Source organism: Pipistrellus hanaki, assembly GCF_964339955.1.
Source record: "Pipistrellus hanaki genome assembly, chromosome: 7".
NCBI lineage: Eukaryota > Metazoa > Chordata > Mammalia > Chiroptera > Vespertilionidae > Pipistrellus > Pipistrellus hanaki.
Window position 1 is genome coordinate 54,185,916 of NC_140509.1, and position 18,887 is coordinate 54,204,802.

Genomic DNA, 18,887 nt, shown 5'->3' on the forward strand with positions numbered 1-18,887 from the left:
TTCTTGATTTAGAGTTATACTTTAAGGTAGTGGGTGCTATTCCTACTTCCCAATCCAACAAAAACAAGTAAATCCAAAAGTACATTTTTATTTGTAGCAAAATTATAAGACAGGTGGTACTTTAAAGTAGATATTTAAACTCAATACCTAAAAAACTGAAATGTGATGTTTAATTACAGCTCAAAATTTAAAAAGGAATTTAAAAAAATCAAATATGGCACTGCAATTTCCTTAAGCTACTTTCTTTATTTCAAAGTGTCAAAAAACCTAAAGATGTTCTTGTACACACATATGCTGTGTCTAAGAATTCAAACTATGCAAAGAATTTTTCAATGACTAAAAAAATGAAATATTTACACCCTTTAGTATAGTACTTAATACATCTCTTTCTGATGCTACTTCTAAAGAGCAATGACTCAATCAGAAAAATAGTAAAGGCTGCCTTTTCTTTTATAAAGTGCTTATTAGCAAACATTTCCAAAAGCGATGGTTTTTAGAAATACATAATATTCAAAAGTGCTCAGAGTCACTACTTATAGAATCGAATCTGCCATTCTGTACCTTTGCACATGTAAACCGGCTTTATCTGCATTGATGAAAGATTGCTTTCAATGACCCTCAACTGTATGCTTCAAATCATAACAGTGCTATTAGTATCAGCAGCGGGAACAGTAACAACAGAACAAACCCAGCACATTCTTCATGGATCACAGCAGACCAGAAAAACTGTTCAGCTTGTGGATATGTTACATATCCGAGGATGAGCCTTTTTTCACTCTGCCTACATGGTAAACATTTAAAAACAAAAACACCTTCTGTCTCTCTATATAGAGTATTTTACAGTACACGAAGATATTCAAATTCTTGTAACATTTAACCAAACTCATTTTAATACAAAGCCTGTTTCCACCAAGAAAGTAAGTAGGAATTAAATGAAATACCTAACACTAAAAACCTGAGGGGGAAAATTGTAAACAATTCAGAAATGAAGCTTTTTAAAAAAGACAGAAACATTCCAAATAGAATGTTTTGAGAGTGAAATATGTGACTTCATATCAATCATATCATTTTTATCTGATTTACATAATTTAGAAAAAATAAGCATCATCTTAACTGCTTTCTATATCATTCTGATTCATGTCCCTAGTATACTAGTAAGCCATTTAGTGGTCTTACTGTGAGCATCCCCTCAGCTCCCTGTCCATTGTCTGAATCCTTAGCTTCTTTTCACTCCTTCTGTATCTCCCTTCCAAAAATCCCCATATATCATTAATAAAATCTCCATTAAAAAGTCACAATTTAAATACAGTGTTATAATCCTACATTTGACTTAAAGTAGAAATAAATTATAAATTGCCAAATAACTTAATGTAATTCACAATGCAAAATCCCTGGTATAAAAAGAATTCATCTTGCCCTGGATATAATAAAGCAGTCCAATGATTTCAAATTACTTATGAAATAAAGGCAAAAAATAAGGTGTAAAATAGTATTTATAAAAGTCAAGTAAGAAACCAGTTACCATAAATCTTTTTACAAAGATAAATGTAATGGGTCTTCCCACTTTTAAAAATTATTAGGGAGGTCTATAATTAGTGGTTTCAAAAATGACTTGAAGAAAACTAGAGAATGAATTACTTATTATTTATAACGTATGACATATTTTATATGTAACAATAATACTGCCATGGTAATGTAAATTAATCTTTGGATCTGCTACTTTTTGGCAAGTATATTTTCTTTTTCAAAGTCTTTGCTATAACTGATTAATTTTTAAATGTTGGTTTTCAAAAACTTTGCTACTTGAGATATTGTTAATAAGATACCAGAAGTCTCAAATAATAATATGCCTACAAAATAAAACAAAGATTGTCCTTGCATCTTTTGTTATTATAATAAATACACTTTAAAATAGACAACATTGCTATGCCTGTAAATTAAAAATACCCAAAACCTTAAAAAGGGGATGAAAAAGGAAAGAAAAATTGAAAATTCTTATTTTTAAAAATAAATCGGAAGTCCTTGAATTTCTTAAGAACTTTATCTTCTTTTGGACCAAGCTGTATCTTTCATCATTCATCCATGGGATATGATGTTAAATCTCCATTTTGTAAGTTTCAGTTTAAATTTTCTTGAAAGTTTGCAAAGCTGGTACTGGACTTGAGACGTTTGGCTATATAAATAAAAAATATTAAATTTAACTTAAACTTAATTCTCTAAACATGATTATTCATTGTTTTAATGAATAAACTATAGTATTTAATGAGTAAACTATAGTATTTTAAAATATATAGTACTCATCTATTAATTTATATTTGAATCAGAATAGGTTCAATCTTCTAAGAATTAAAACCTATGTCTATTTTTTTCTATCAAACTCAAAAAACATAACTTTGTTAGAAGCAGTACCAAGTAAAACAGACATAATTTATATCATATTGAGCATCACAATCTTAAATATGTAATACAGGTGAAAGTACTCACAAATGGAAGTGCTATAAAGTATAATAAAATTACATATTCAAAAGTCTAAGTTAGAAATCCAAATATAAATTTCTCTTAAAAGAATTCAGTTCAGCCCTGGCCAGTTTGGCTCAGTAGTTGAGAGAGTCAGCCCAAAGGGTCAAGGATTAGATTTTTCGGTCAAGGACACGTACCTCAGTTGCAGGTTTGATCCCCAGCCCTGGTGGGAGAGCTTTCGGGAGGCAACCAATTGATGTCTCTCACCTCCATGCTTTTCTTTCTCTTCCTTCCCTCCCCACACCCTCTCTCTCTCCTTTCCTCCTTCCCTCCCTCCCTCCCTCACTCCATTCCACGCTCTCTAAATATTAATGGAAAAAAATACCCTCAAGTGAGGATTTAAAAAGTAATAATTCAGACAATAGTATGGAGATTACCAGAGGGAAAGGGAGGATAGGGGGTAGTAGAATAGTGTAAGGGGGGGAGAGGGGAGGAAGGCCTAACTTTTTTCTCTAAAAAACATTTTCTTTTTATAAACTAAAATTACTAAAAGAGAAGCTCTTACTTTCATTCTGATAATAAATAAGCATCTCAAGAGACTTAGAGGCACTTTCTTCAGCTAAAATGGGATTTTCTAGCTAGTGCCTTTTCTGCTCTGCCCTATTTGATGGGAACAAAGGAAAGGTTTTATTTGTATTGAGCACATGTTATATGTCAAGTAATGTTCTTGCAACTGCAATTTCAATTTGTTCAAAAACGAACTGTGTGTAAGCTATCGTTTATCCTATCCAGGTGCTTCTGCCACGGCTCCCGTGGGCCTAAGAGCTGTCTGTCTCCCCACTGTGGCCATTTAGGTCTTCAACATCTTAGCTGCTCATTCCTCCACTGTTGCCAACCTTATTCCAGGGATTCTAGCTTTTTCAATTAAAGCATCTGAAAGATACTGTATGTTGACTTTTGATCATCTGCATTTACAAATTTCTTAATACATCTCTTTCATTAGTAAGCATAATTGTGAAATTGGAAGTAAAGAATTGTCTAAGGCTAGTAAACTTTTGAGTTCTCAGAGTATGTATCATTTTTAAAACAGGCCTAAATTTTTATTTTTTTTATTTATTTTATTTTTAAAAAAATATATTTTATTGATTTTTTACAGAAAGGAGGAGAGAGGGATAGAGAGCTAGAAATGTTGATGAGAGAGAAACATCGACCAGCTGCCTCTTGCACACCCCCTACTGGGGATGTGCCCGCAACCAATGTACATGCCCTTGACAGGAATCAGTCCACAGACCGAGGCTCTACCACTGAGCCAAACCGGTTTCGGCTAAATTTTTATTTTTAAAATATATTTTTATTGACTTCAGAAAGAAAAGGAGAGGGAAAGAGAGATATAACAAGGATGAGAGAGAATAATTTATTGGCTGCCTCCTGCATGCCCCCTACTGGGGATCAAGCACACAACCTGGGTATGTGTCCTGATTGGGAATCAAGGTGTGACCACTTGGTTCATAGGTCAATGCTCAACCACTGAGCTGTGTGGGCCAAGCCAGGACTAAATTTTTTTAAGTACAGGTTTTTAACTAAATAAATAAAAAGATACTTACGTAGAATGAGTTTTCGTTTCTTTTGTTCTGAATGAAGAAAGCTACTAAGGTAGAAGACCACAGGTAGAAAAAGGATGAACACAGAAACAGCAATTACAGGCACAGTATCACTGCAAGGGACCGAACAATTGAAAGTTCGACTCCAAAGTTTTCGAGTAATATTCATCTGGAAAAATAACAAATAATATAACTCTATTTTATATTTGGTTTGTCTTCAATTTCATATAATTATTTTGAATTATTTTGTTAATAACTAAACCAACACTTAGAATTTAAACTAAATATACATGGTAAAAAAAAAAATCTATGGATCGTTGAGTATAGTATCTTTTGCCAGGAAATAAGGTGGTTCACAATTAGTCATTGTACAAATTTATATCCATACAAAAATTTCATATTCTAAGTTCAAAATAATGTCCTGATGTCCAAATAATGTTGACCTTTCACAGAGTTGAAACAGAGAACTTGTATCAATAAGAATATCAAAAAAGATTTAAAAGGGTAACTAAATAATGTGATAGATGTGTTAATTAACTTGACTATGGGAATCCTTTCACAGTTTATACATGTCAAATCATAACGTTATACACTTTAATTATATTATAATTTTGTCAATTATACCTCAATAAAATTTGGGGAGTGGAGCAGGAAAATTTTTTTTTCCTGTTAACATATGTAATCTCTAATCTAGTTGCAATATTTTTAGATGAACATAAAAATATCAACTTTATAGGGCTTCTCTGTTTATGAAATGCTTAATATTTTTTCTGAGATATATAAAAGATTCATACTCATGGCAAATATAATATATTTAAGTACATAATACCCAATGAGTCATGGAAACTTTCTTAGACAATAATAATATCTTATTTAGTAGCATGCAATAGATACAAGTTAGGGGCAGCAATATCTTACTTTCACTAAGCTCTAGATTTCTGTCAGTCTGATAATATAAGGAAACTATCAAATTTAATGTAGAAAACTGTTGTCTGGATTTTGTTTACTTGAGGTACAGTTTACAAATAATACATTATATGTTTACTGTAAGTTTTGCTTATTACAAGAAGGATGTTCTTAAATAGGTGGTCATGTTGATTTCTTGTATAATTTCATTTATGTCACAGAACCAATATTCATTTTTCTTCTTTATTTAAAAAAAAATGAAATAGACTATTGTTTTAAAAACACACATTTATTACTTATTGAGAGGCTACAAGAAACCAGGCACTGCCCTAGCCACTTTAGGCATAGAGCATTTTCTGTGGGACTAAAGGGTCCTGGGTTAGATTTTGGCCAAGAGCACATGCCTCAGTTGCAGGCTCGATCCCCAGTAGGGAGCATGCAGGAGGTAGCCAATCAATGATTCTCTCTCATCACTGATGTTTCTATTTCTCTTTCCCTCTCCCTTCCTCTCTGAAATCAATAAAAATATATATTAAAGAAAGAAAGAAAGAAACCAGATACTATTCCAGACATTGGTAATAAAGCAGTAAAAAACAAAAAACAAAAACAAAAACAAAAAAAAATCCACAGGGTACATCTACTTGAAATACTTTTTGCCATCCTGAATATTACTGATCCACTATACTAACTCTGAGCTGCTATGGTAATTCTTATCATTCTCAACCATTAAGTTTATCAATTTTGACCCTGAGTTCTCTACATTTAGCCAGTAATTACTCACTTTCCTCTAATTCCTTAATGCTCAAGACATCATATTCCCATAAAAAGGCAGGCTATACAATGGAGAAAAAGCTTTTTTGTTGACTATTCATTCCATCGATACATATTACTCAGGGCCTGTTATATGCTAGACCCTGTTCTAAATACTAAACAGAAAACAAAAAGGGCATGAGGTCCTTTTATCCTCAAGTGGCTTGTATTTTAGTGGAGGGAAGACAGACTATAAATAAGAAAATTTTCAGATAGTAATAAATATAAAGAAATAAAGCAATGGGATAGGAAGTAATTGAGGAATGGCTTCAGAAACACATAATAGCAAAAGTTCTTATCAGCAACACATGAATAAGAAACTGAAATGTAAACACATAACAAAGTCTACACAACTCAGAAAATGATACACATTATCAAACTTAAAAATCAAAATGTATCAAAGTATCAACTCAGTTCTGAAGACCTGATTGATTTCCATTTTAGTTTGACAGATAAGAATATTCTAAAACTTTACTACTTTATAATTAGTTATTTCTGGTTGAAGACAGAATATGAAGATTCCAATATACCTCTGAAAGGGGTAATACTACTGAAGGCATATTCAACAACACTGTAAAATATGTATCTTATTAAAAGCAAAGTACTTACTGCATCTTCCACATCAATGCATAAATGTGTTCCAGGTTCAGCCTTATTCTCATGTTCGTTCCTTTTTTGCATTTCACTGTACATACTACTCAGAGTTTTGTATGCATTGAGACAGTTTTTGCATACTTCTGAATAATTTTTTAACTGGAGAAGACTGTGCATGCTCTCCTAAAATGTCAAAGGCACATGTAATATTGTACATACAATAAACATTACATCTCTTTAATGTGAGCTATTTGTCCTCCTAGAAAACAGGAAATAACAGAGTATGTTAAGTGTTGAGCTATGGTGTTGAGCGGGTCACTAAATCACTCTGAGCCTCCGTTTTATCATCTTCAATGGAGGACTACACTACCTGGTCCCAATTATTAGAAACCTGGCATATAAAGCACATGGCAAAATATTTTGGCACTTTCCAGTTACCTCTAAATTCTGAAAACCACTGCACTACCTTCTGTTAACTGAGGACAACAAAACTTTCCTATATTATCTTAATCATTTTACATTTGCTCTTATGTATCCTACTTTCACCACATAAATAAAACATGAGCTTGCCTGTGCTGACTTCAACAGAGAGGACTTCATTAATGGGAAAGAAAAAGTCACTAAAACTACATCCCACATGATCCTCTTACCCCAAGGTTTATAATCCAGGCCCTTCTACTCAACAAAAAGAGACTAACACCAAAGAATTCTTTAACCTAAAATGAAGGTAATGGATATAACATACAAGGTAGTATGTTAGTGAATCTCAGTCTTTTCTACTTAGGACTAATGCTGTGTTTTCTAAAGAGTCGGTTCACTTTATTCTTCACCTTGTGGCCTAGAGAAATGCTATGTTAACTGAATATCAGAATGAAAGAGAAAGAAATAATAGAATCTAACACAATACAGTCCCCATAACGCTAGCCTTACCATCTGTTTGACAGAGAAACTTAGACTCTAGTTCTGTCACAAGAAATGGCCCACTGCCTCTTTTTCACAGAACTGTGCATTTAGCTAAAAGTGTTCAATCAAAAACTGAGCACAGACCCTTGACGGGAGAGTGTAATTTAGGCATTTATATTAAAATTTTAAATGCACATATATTTTAACAGCAATAAAAACCACGAAGGTACTAAAGGAAATCATAAAAGAATTTTAAAAAATAATCTCAAAGTGGGAAAAGATCTTCTAGTGTGACACAAAATCTGCAAACCATTAAAAAATTTTTTATAAATCTAACATTAAAATTTATTTATAACAAAAAGCACAATAAAAAGACAAAAAACAGGGGACCCTTTTCCCCTCCCCATGTGAGAGTCTGTTCTGTGAGACTCTTTTCCTCCCCCAACGTGAGAGTCTGAATACTTGTTCTTCAATAAATCTCCATCTTTGCTAAAAAAAAAAAAAAAAAAAAAAAAAAAAAAAATCCTAGGAAAAATATTTGCAACTAACATTCCAGGAGAAATGCTAATTTCCCTAAAATGCATTCATCAGAATACTAATCTCTTAAAACAAAGAGTTTCTGGGTAAATAGGATTGATATACAAAATTTACGGTTTCGAGTTTTACAACACACATTACTCCACTATAATTGTGAAGTCCTGTAGTAAAGCTTCTCCCAATCGTATTAGTAAAAAAGCATCTACTAACATCTTTCAGAACACAGTTTTTATTATTGTCAGGAAAATTCATAATTCTGTGTTATCATTAGGAAATCATACATATCTATATCCTAAATATGTTTACATCTACTTGTGGGGATTATTTACTTGTTAAGGGAGTTTCAAAACTATAATTTTATCAGAGTTCCGATCTCATCCTCCCTCACCACCACCAAGGAGGTTCCAACACCAACATTCAGGGATCAGAGTAGGACAAACTGAAAACCACTAGGGCAGGCTTCTTGAAGGCTACCTTTTATATTATTAATTCAATACTCAAAGTTACCAACTAAACAGTGCCTTTTTAAGAAGGTAAAATATATGTGAACACAGACACACAGAATCGTATGCATTGCAAAATACCATACTGCACAAAGTCAAAGTCAATTACTGTCCGATAGAACGTTACATTTAAGTTAAACAATCAGACGCCTCAGTTAATGTGTTTATGTTCATTATTTCACTGGGTCCTCACTACAGAACACTTGAAGGTAGGCTGGGTAGATCTTGCTATCCCCGAGGTACAAAAAAGAAACCTAAAGTTTCTGTGATTTGCCTAAGGGCTAGTAATGGAAGAACTTAGCAAACATCCAGGTCCACTAACTTCTCTATATTGTGTTTATAGACTAATGCCATAAGAATTGGAATTATTTTTTATTCATTTTAATTTCAAGTATCAGATATAAAATACCTGAAGGTTATTCTCAAAGCAGGTCAAGGTGTTATTGAATTGATTGAGGAAGTTTAACGTGCTAATTGATAATTCTTCACTTTTGTTCGTTAAACAATCTGTCAAAAAAATGCAAAAAAGTATATTAATATATCTCAAGAGACAATTATATATTGCCATTTCTCTCCCTCAAGCTATCATCTTGTTTCACACCACAGCAATTCTTTATTTAAACAAGCTTAAAGTGTTCCACATAAGGAAATTTCCAATATACATAAAGTTTACCCCTTTCAGTTTCCAAAAGTTATTTTTTATATAATAACCATTTTAATGAAAATCTCAAAATAATCCCATATATTTTCTTTATAAAAAACATTATACCAATCAGTTTTTGTCAGCTCAACGTCTTAATCATGAGCATCCGTTGTCAAATGCTGCCTTAGTAGGAGGATTTAGTGCTGTTTAGGCATAAGACTGTTTATCCTGCATTAATTTTACCTAAATTCATCTCCTTTTTTATCCTTTTCTGTATCTAATTTAGTAGGTCTGTCTCTCATGGTCACTAGTGGGTCATTTGTTGCATCTAACATGGTAACATTTTTTCATATACCTTTTGGGAGAACAGAAACAAGCTGGTGGGAATTTTGCCTGAAATACTGATAAAGAGTCTTCAAGTAAAACATGGGGGAGAAAAAATATAACTGTTTACAGGTTTTAAAAAATCTCACACAAATGATATTCCTCTGCAACTGGCTTCTCTTGCTTAGCATTTCTCAAGTTTATTCCTTTTAATTGTCTTCTATGTTGAATGTTGAATGTAGCCCAATTTACCTATTCTCCCTTCTTCAATAAGCCTATTCTTTTACCTCTCCGTGTTCTCAGTTTACCCTCTCGTCTGGTCGGTTCAAGTGCCTAGCTTTACATCCTAGAACTCATGGTCAGCAGTTTCAATTTCACCCTCCTAGAACCCTGATCCACATACAAACATTTTCAACCTTGGTCAGACTCCATCCCTTTTAATTGTTTTCTTAACTCCAATTCTAGTTGTAGAATATTATTTTGGAAAATTCTGAAGTTACAGTAAACTTCTAATTCACAATTCAAATTCTAATTCACAAAACAATCCTTACAGACGCCCTGCCAATTACTCTACAAAGGATGTTCCCACTGTTTTCCATTCTGTAGCAACCAACCCCACTCTTGTTCCCCTCAATTTTAACTGGTAGCTGTACTATATACCCCCACAGGGCCACCTAATATGATAGCTTTCAACTGGGAATGGAGAGACAGGATAGGAGACTATTGCAATTATCCAAGAGAAAGGTGGCAATGCAAATGAAAGAATTCAATGGATAATAGAGACTGAGTAGGCAGCAAAGGGGACCAGACTATGCCACCTCAAAATAAGCCTCGATAGCATATAGATTATTTTGAGCTAAAGGCCATTGATAACCAGCAGACTCAAGAAAACTCTAAAAGCAGGGCACAAGTTCTTATTTTGTAAATACTTACAAAGGAAATTTCCATTTGCAAAGATGTTTGCCTATCGTGTAAAAGGAAGAAGAGGACTCAACAACTCTTACCAGTGGAGAGGCACCAACTTCAATCTCTGTAAGGAGCCTTACTATACAACCCTTGTTTACCATACCTTTCCTGGTCACCCTCCCTAACTTGTCTCCTCCACCCAGAAGCCCCAAGTCCCTTTTCTTTCATTAGTGTAAGATGGCATATAAACCCAAACTGTAACCATCCCTTTGAGTTACTCGTCATTGGGGGCTCCCAAGTATACAAGTGCCATACATATGTTAAAAACCTGTTTGTTTTTCTCTTGTTAACCTGTCTTTGGCCAGTCTAATTTACAGAGTCTCAACCAGAAAACCTAAAACAGAGGAAAAAGATGTTTTTCTTCCCTACAGCAGACACTAGGATATGGCACACTATGAGATACGCATGTAGCATGATAAACAACAACCATTAAAATGAAAGCTAACATTAACTGAGTACTTGTGCTATGCTTGTTCTTTAAACACTTTTCCTCCCATTTCATTCTTACAACAATCCCATGAGGCAAGAACTATCTCCATTTTCTAAATAAGGACCTGGGGCTTAGAGGAATGAAGGAAGTTGCTCAAAGTCACAAAACTGTTAAGTGAAAACTTGAAATTTCTACTCAGTCTGATTCCTGAGCCTGCACCTTCAAACACTAAAAAATAATTAAATATTTACATATAAGTTCTAACCATTAAAGTTTAATACTTGGAGTCAAAAAATACCTGCCACCACTCCTCCCTCCCCTGCCCATAGATGTATTATTACACGATGCAGAGATTCAGTCACTACCAAATGATCAGTGTTGGTGCCTGAGATACAAACCTAAACCTGGTGAATGGGGCAGCAATAGCAATTAAGACTTCTTTATGCAAATTTTAAAGACTTCCCCTGTGGGTAAACTAACTACCAAATACACACACACACACACACACACACACACACACTCCTGCTTCCAGAGGCTGAGCTGGGCCCCGTTCACACCTCATACAATCCCTCAGGTGCACGGGTTGGTCTGCACCTTGTATACATAAGGCCCTGCTAGTGAACCTATTTCTACAATCTTTCCTTCTCTCAACTCACTTTATCTATATTCCCTGCAGCTTTTTCTTCTCAAGAATGTGATTCCTTTCTAACTGTTCACATTATCATTTAAAAATCTGAGGGATCACTTCATAAATTAGCAAATAGCCACACAGGGGAATCATACATCAAATTAGTAAGGCATTGAAATATAAAATATACCCTCCAGTCCCTCAATTAAGTATCTCCTTAATTATTCCACATTTTCTTTACTATTTAAAAATTTTACTCCACCCATCAGCTTTCAGAAAGTTCACATACTGAATTCTTTAAAATATAACATAAGCACCCCCCCACTTAATCCTGATTTAATGTCATCACAAAGTTGCCTTGAATCATTTTAAGCATGAGGCAGAATACATATAAATAAAAAGAAACACAATAACAAATATGCAGAATATTAGTATATTGGGCAAACCAGACTGAATAGGTTTTCCTGTACAGGGAATACAATTGCATCCATGGTAATTATACATCTGCGTTATAATGAGCCATGTCATGGCAACTGACATACATAATATAGGGACAGATGAATGTGTGTCCATCCCTGTGTAGCCTATAAAATTAGTACATGAATAATTGAGAGCAATGCTAATTTCTTCCATACAAAGTATATAAATTTCTTTATAAAAAAGTAATTTGTAGAATTAAAAAAGGCAAACAAAAAAAAAGTGATTTACAAAGGAAGCTCTCTGAACAAAGAAGTTAATCTCTTCTATTTCACTGACAGCCATTCCTCTTCCCTTAAAATAACTGGAACATTAAATTAAAAGCTAGTCATGTAGACTGAACATCTTGTTATATACTGTATTAATGCAGTATCATCAAATTTTTCAGTAATCATTAAACAGTGGCATTATACAGCATAAAGAAATTCATTTATATAATGAGGCTAAAAATGTCTTCATTATTAAAGAGCTTTGACTTTCTGATTTAAAATAAAGAAACGCCAGTAAAATTCCTTTTATCGTTTTATAGGAACTGGGAATATGAAGTTATAAACAGTGAGAGGCTATATATTTTAATTATTAAGTTAAGGAATATTAATGATAATAAAGCTTCCTCTAAGCACTAAATGAAGTGGTCATTATAAATTTTCCTCATCTCAGATAATCAATGCAGCATCATCAAGGTCACATTAGCATAGCTTCTTTCTCAGTGAGGGCTGAAGCATCAGCTCAAAAGGCATTCTTAAGGGTGTTAACAATTCAAGTGAAGACCTTCGTGGAAACCTACTGATATAATAGTAGGAATTACACATTTTTCCGTAAAGTATTTGGCATCTAATAGGAATTTGTATAAAGATATCTGCTTTTTTTCAAAACTAGTTTTATAGAAAACAATAGAGACAATCACCAATTTCTGAAAAATAGGGCAAGCTTCAGAAAATATAGTATAAACTAAGAAAACTTTGTACCTGGACAACATAAGTTTGATAAGTATGAAAACTAAGACATTTTAAATTATAAGATACAAATGAGTGAGTCTAGTGCTTAGTATATTATCATATAGTTAAAATATGGGAAAAAGAGGTCCTGATTAATTGACCTTTGGGTTAACCATTAAGTTTTATTATTGATTTTTAAAGAATCAAGATATAATAAGTGAAGGGTATCAGAATATACCTTTCTAAAATATACCTCTTTGCCATAAGAATTATTCTGAGCTGAAGGCACTTGAAACAGCAGATGCAGAGAGAAGCTTTTTGTGATTCCTCTTATATGCCTAAAGACAGATCCTCCAAAAGAAACTCAGTTGTCATAAATCCCTTCCCTGAGAGTTTGATCACCTTGGGGAAGATTGACACTTATCACCAGAAAGGAAATCAATGGAAGAGAATCAAGAGTCCAGGAATAAACCCTGACATACAGTCAACTGTGAGCTGAACACATAAAAACAGAGAGAAGAATGGTGATTGCCAGGGTTGGGGGTAGGAGAAATGGGAGATGTTGGTCAAAGGATACAGGCTTCCAGTTATGAAAAAGTTTTGGGAATCTCATGTAATAATTATAGTTAACAATACTGAATTAAGTACTTGAAAGTTGCTAAGAGATTAAATCTTAAATGTTCTCACCACAAAAAAGAAATGGTAATTATGTCATGTGATGGAGGTGTTACCTAACATAAAACTATAGTGGTAACCATTTGCAAAATATAAGTGTATCAAATCAACACATTATATACCTTAAACTTATACAATGTTATATGTCAATTATATCTCAATAAAGTTGAAAGAGAAAAAAAACAAAGAACGAAAACACTTAACCATGAAACAATCCATAGTCTCATCAAATCTGGTCATTTTGCTAGTTATTCAACTGTCACATGCATAAGACAACCAAAAAGCACCTCAACAACAAATTTATCCTTAGGTCCGCAATGCACTTCTGATAACAGCTTCAAAGTTCTGCACAGGAGAATTAGTATATATATTTTCTTTACTTCTTAGCAGTCATGCTCCACAAGAACTAGATTTCATATTATTTGTAATGTGAATTGAAAGAGTTGAGCTCTTCCTGGAATATATAGAAACACTCTCACAAATTAAGATTTTATAAATACAAATTTCCCTGACAAAACCTTCTACTATTTTCGGAGCTTCTCCTGTTTCTGCTGTTTCTCAAAATAATTAGCTCAAAATAATCCTTATGCCAAAGAGGCATATTTTGGGGTGGCATGACCTGGTCTCTTATAGTCATATTTTGGGGTAGTATATTTTGGTCTCCTACAATACAAAATGACAACATCCTAGAAAAACTTCTGATTGGGCACAATTTGTTTAAAATTAGTGTGATCTGACTGCCTTCTTCCATTTTATTAAAAGAGTAAATATCCCTTGTATTCTTTTTTTTCCTATTTTTTATTATTTAAAGTATTACACATATGTTTCCTTATTTTTTTTCCCAATTGACCTTCCCCCAGTCTCCCCTACCCCCGGCTCATGCCCTCACCCCCCTCCCAGTGTCTTAAGTCCATTGGTTATGCTTATATGCATGCATACAAGTCCTTTAGCTGATCTCTTACCCCTGCCTTCAAACCCCCCATGTATTCTTTTACGTATTTCTTTTTCAAACACTTTTCAATTATAGTTGACATACATTATACTTTCAGGTGTTCGCCCTAATGATTAGACATTATATAACTTTCTAAGTGATTGATCAACCTAATAAATCTCATACCCATCTAACACCATATATAGTTACTATTAGAATATTATTGACTATATTCCCTACTCTGTACTTCATATCCCAATGACTATTCTGTATCAACCAATTTGTTCATCTTAATCCCTTCACCTTTTCACCTATCTCCTCCAACCCCCTTGTTATCTGGTAGCTGTTAAAATGTTCTCTGTATCTGCCGAAACCGGTTTGGCTCTGCGGTAGAGCGTCGGTCTGCGGACTGAAAGGTCCCAGGTTCGATTCCGGTCAAGGACATGTACATTGGTTGCGGGCACATCCCCAGTAGGGGGTGTGCAAGAGGCAGCTGGTCAATGTTTCTCTCTCATCGACGTTTCTAGCTCTCTATCCCTCTCCCTTCCTCTCTGTAAGAAAAATCAATAAAATATATATTAAAAAAAAAAAAAATGTTCCCTGTATCTATGAGTCTGTTTCTGTACTGCTTCTTCATTTATTTTGTTTTTTTTAGATTTGTTTGTTAATAAATATGTATTTATTGCCATTTTATTGTTCATATTTTTATTTTTTCTTCTTCTTCTTAAATAATACCCTTTAACATTTTATGTAATAATGATTTTATGGTAATGAACTCCAGCTTTTCCTTGTTGGGTTATTCTTTTACATATTTCTATAGGCAAATGATTTCATAAACAATGGCTAGCTATGTAAAAATGGGTTTTCTTTTATGTGCAAAGGTAAAGAGAAGACTTTAGCATCTTTCCGTAATATCATAATTATTACTAAACAGTTAACATTTCTTGAACATTAACTGTGTGTCAGGTACTGAGTTAGGTAAGTACTTTACATAAATTATCTCATTTAATCCTCAAGACAATGATATAATGTAGGTTCCATTATTACCATCAACTTAAAGATAAGGAAACTAAAATCCCAAGAGGAAAAGTTACATGCCCAAGGTCTGGCAGCTATTACGCGTTATGGCTAATAAGTGCCAAAATTTCAAATCAAATCCAGATCTCTCTGACTGCAAAGCTCATGCTGGTAACTGCTACTTTTCTGCCTTTCAGTAAGTGCCCAAGTGGTTCCCACTAATAAACCCCGATGCCAGGCACAGTTCATTAAACATAGTAATAAAAAGTATTCCATAGATTCAAAGATTTCAAGGTTCATTAAAATTTGAATTGAACCGTGACTGCAACATGAACATGAAATAATTACTTACTTGCACAATTTGCCTTCTGCCATGTGGAATTAAAGAACTCAGACAGAATCACAACTATTTGCATTCTATCTTCCATTAAGAGACTTCGGGCACAACTATGACTCTCTGAAGTATTCTGTAACAAAAAAAGAAAAGAAAAAATACAACGTGAGTATTTTTAAGAGCTTCCAAACAATTTGTGCACATTAAAAGAGGATTAATTAGAGGAAATAATTTAATATTGCTATTTGCCCTTTCTCTAGAAGTGTCAGAGATGAAAGAAAATTAGTAAAATGTATATGAAAACCTTCCTCCTTTCAGAGTCTGGGGCGCACCACGGGACCCAGAGTCAAGTCTCTGCCCACCCACATGGGTCTCAAAATCGCATGAGACCCAGTCCTGGTCGCCCCCCCCCCCCCCCCCCGACCCCAATTGGGCTAGATCCAGACCCAGCCAGTCCCACCCTTGTCAGGCCCCACCGGGCAGGGGGCATAGCCTCAGGTCCGGGGGGGGAGGGGGGGGGCAATGGCCTGAGGTCCCCCAGCCCAGACCAGGGTGGGGATGAGAAGGGCAGGGGGAGGGAGGGGGCGAGGGGGCATGCCTGGAGGTCCTCCATCAAGCCCTGGATGGTGGGGCATAGTCTCAGGTCCCCCAGCTCAGCACCAGGAAGGAGGTGTGGCCTGAGGTCTCCTGTCAAGCCCCACCTGATGGGCGGGGGGGTGGGGGAGCCTGGCCTGAGGACCCCTGGCCTGTCACCTGGTCAGGGGGAGCAGCCTGAGGTCCCCTAGCCCAGAACCAGGATGGGAAGCACACCTTGAGGTCCCCCACCAAGCCCCACTGGGTGGGGAGTGCAGCCTGAGGTCCCCCAGCCTGATACCAGGGCAAGGGGTGTGGCCTAAGGTCCCCTGTCAAGCCCCATGAGGGTGGGGGAGGATGTAGCCTTAGGTCCCTGCTGATTGCTCCTTAAGGCTCCTTATGGAAACTAGACTCAACTGCAGGTGCAGCCATCTTTGCGATGGAGTGATGGTCAATTAGCATATTCCCTCTTTATTAGATAGGATCACAGTGAGATGTATATATCTCCTCCTTGCCATGCCCAGTAGAAGTATGCCTGAAAAATATTGCATGTAAACCTAAATTTATTTAAAACTACTTTGAAAACTAGCTCTTTACAGAAAGATTGACCACAGGGTTTATTTAATGCAATAAGTCCCCTCTTTATATGTATAAAAAAATAGATTTATGTTAAGTGATATCAGGTTGATTTAAAACAAGATGTAACTACATACAAGTCTGTATTTTGCCAAACCAATTATGATTTATGAAATAATTCCAAGCACATTTTCATGAGACTACTTGTGCTGTCAATGCCAGAGAAACTTCCCCACTCCACAATGCCAGTTATTCATGCTTTCCCTTTACAAGACGTATCCGGCCCACACCTCGTGACTCCCACCAGCCCTGCCACTGTAATCCTTTCCTATTCTAGACCCTATAAGGTTCCTAGGAACAGGAAGGTATCTTCTGTGCCTTTTTGTTATTATTAATCCTCACGCGAGGAAATTTCCCCCATTGATTCTTAGAGAGAGTGGAAGGGAGGGAGGAGCGGTTGAGAGATAAGAGACATGGATGGGTTGCCTCCTCTCAGGGCGGGATCGGGCCTGCAACTCAGGTACATGCCCTTGACAGGGAATCGAACCCGGATCCTTCGGTCAGCGGGCCAAGGCTCTACCAACCGCTCTAACCATCGAGCAAACAAGCCAGGGCTTTCTTTTTCTTTGTTCAAGTCCTTTATAGCCCCTACCCACATGACCAGAAAAGCTCTGAGGGTACCAAGAATGGGAGGTAAATTTTACTGTTTTCTGAAATGTTCGCTCCCATTTACTAAGAACAATTACTAGGTGCCGATATTCTAAGCGTCATTTTTATCCCCATCTTACAGATGAGAAAACAGGCACAAAGAATGCAACTTGCGGGGAGGATAGAGCTAATAAGAGGAAGAAACTAAGACTCCAAAGTAATACTAGGACAAACTTCTATAAAGTGGGGGGAGTCTGAACATTTTCTGGCTACAAACTTCAAGGTCCTAACCACTACAGCTTCCCAGTCCACTTAGGATTTCAGGGGAGGCGGGGTCCTTCCTGGGGCCTCCAGGTGCAAATGGGAAGCTGTGGCGGAGTTTGGTGAAGGGAGTAGAGGAGGAGAAGGAAAGGGAAAAGCTAGGGTGAGTTGTGGACGGGCCTCAAGAGAACCAGTCATACCTATCTGTACACAGTATGTACCAAGAGGATGCCCAACAGCAGCTACGAAGGCAAAAAAAAAAAAAAAGAAAAAGAAAAAAAAATCAAGCCCAAGCCCCCAAATCAAGTCCAAGCCCAAGCCCCATCCACTTTCTTGATGCTCAAACTCCACAAGTCCTAGTCCAACCCCTTTTTCTTACAGATGGGAAGACTGAGTCCCGCCCCCCAACCCCAGAGGCAGCCTCCTCTCGCCCTCCTTTCCCAGCCCTCACGCCAGGGGTTCCGGGTGTGCTCCTCCGCGTACCCCCACGGCTCGGCTGATGTTGTCCATCTTGCTGGCGACCTGTTGGAAGAGGGGGTAGCAGGTCTGGCAGAGGCGCACCGGCCGGGCGCCGCGCACCAGGCACCCGGTCAGCTCCGCGCTGCTGTTGGCGAAGTCCAGCAGCAGGTCCCTGCACTCGGGATCCAGGTCCGGCAGGTCCGGGGGCAGGGACTGTGGCCCCAGTCTTCCTCCCCGCAGCAGGGCCAGGGACAAGTCCTCCACGTCCAGCCACTGCTGCTCTGACAGCAGGTCGACCAGGACCCTGCGGGGGCTGCCGTCCACGGCGAGCGTGCCCAGCGCTAGCCCCGGCCACAGCAGCGGCGCCAGCAGCAGCCCCGGCAGCAGCAGCCACGAACTCCGCGGCGGAGGCGTCGCGCCGGGATCCATCGCGGGGTTCCCACACCCCAGGGCGCTCGCCGCCGCAGACTCTCCACTACTCCAAGCCAGCGCCGCCGACCGCCACTGCTTCCGGTTTCCCGGGGCGCAGGCCGCGAGTTGGGGTCACGAGGTGCGCGCGTCATAGCCCCGCCCCCGGCGCGCGGCGCCCCGCCCCATTGGCTGCCCGGAACCTCTCGCGGCCCGCAGGCCGGCGCGCGAGCTGCGCTGCGCACGCTCCGGAGGCCTGGCGCCCCCTGCAGGCGTCGCGCGGCT

The 18,887-nt window shown here is 37.2% G+C and overlaps 1 protein-coding gene across 1 annotated transcript; it reads right to left on the reverse strand.

The window, feature by feature from the left end:
- Positions 1-72: 72 nt before the first annotated feature.
- Positions 73-18,762, reverse strand: OSTM1 (osteoclastogenesis associated transmembrane protein 1). Its single transcript, XM_084890461.1, has 6 exons — positions 18,219-18,762; positions 15,696-15,810; positions 8,724-8,821; positions 6,387-6,554; positions 4,065-4,230; positions 73-2,173 (listed from the first exon to the last, which is right to left on the reverse strand). The coding sequence occupies exons 1-6, from the start codon at positions 18,621-18,623 to the stop codon at positions 2,118-2,120; spliced, it is 1,008 nt and encodes a 335-aa protein (XP_084746587.1). The 5' UTR covers positions 18,624-18,762; the 3' UTR covers positions 73-2,117.
- Positions 18,763-18,887: the final 125 nt, after the last annotated feature.

Bases quoted from the DNA above. Each gene is read 5' to 3' on its own strand.
- OSTM1 (XM_084890461.1), bottom strand. From the start codon at position 18,623: ATGGATCCCGGCGCGACGCCTCCGCCGCGGAGTTCGTGGCTGCTGCTG. The intron at 4,231-6,386 runs GTAAGTACTTTG...TTATTTTTCCAG, and splicing joins GCATTGATGTGGAAGATGCA to ATGAATATTACTCGAAAACT. The intron at 2,174-4,064 runs GTAAGTATCTTT...TTATTTATATAG, and splicing joins GAAACGAAAACTCATTCTAC to CCAAACGTCTCAAGTCCAGT.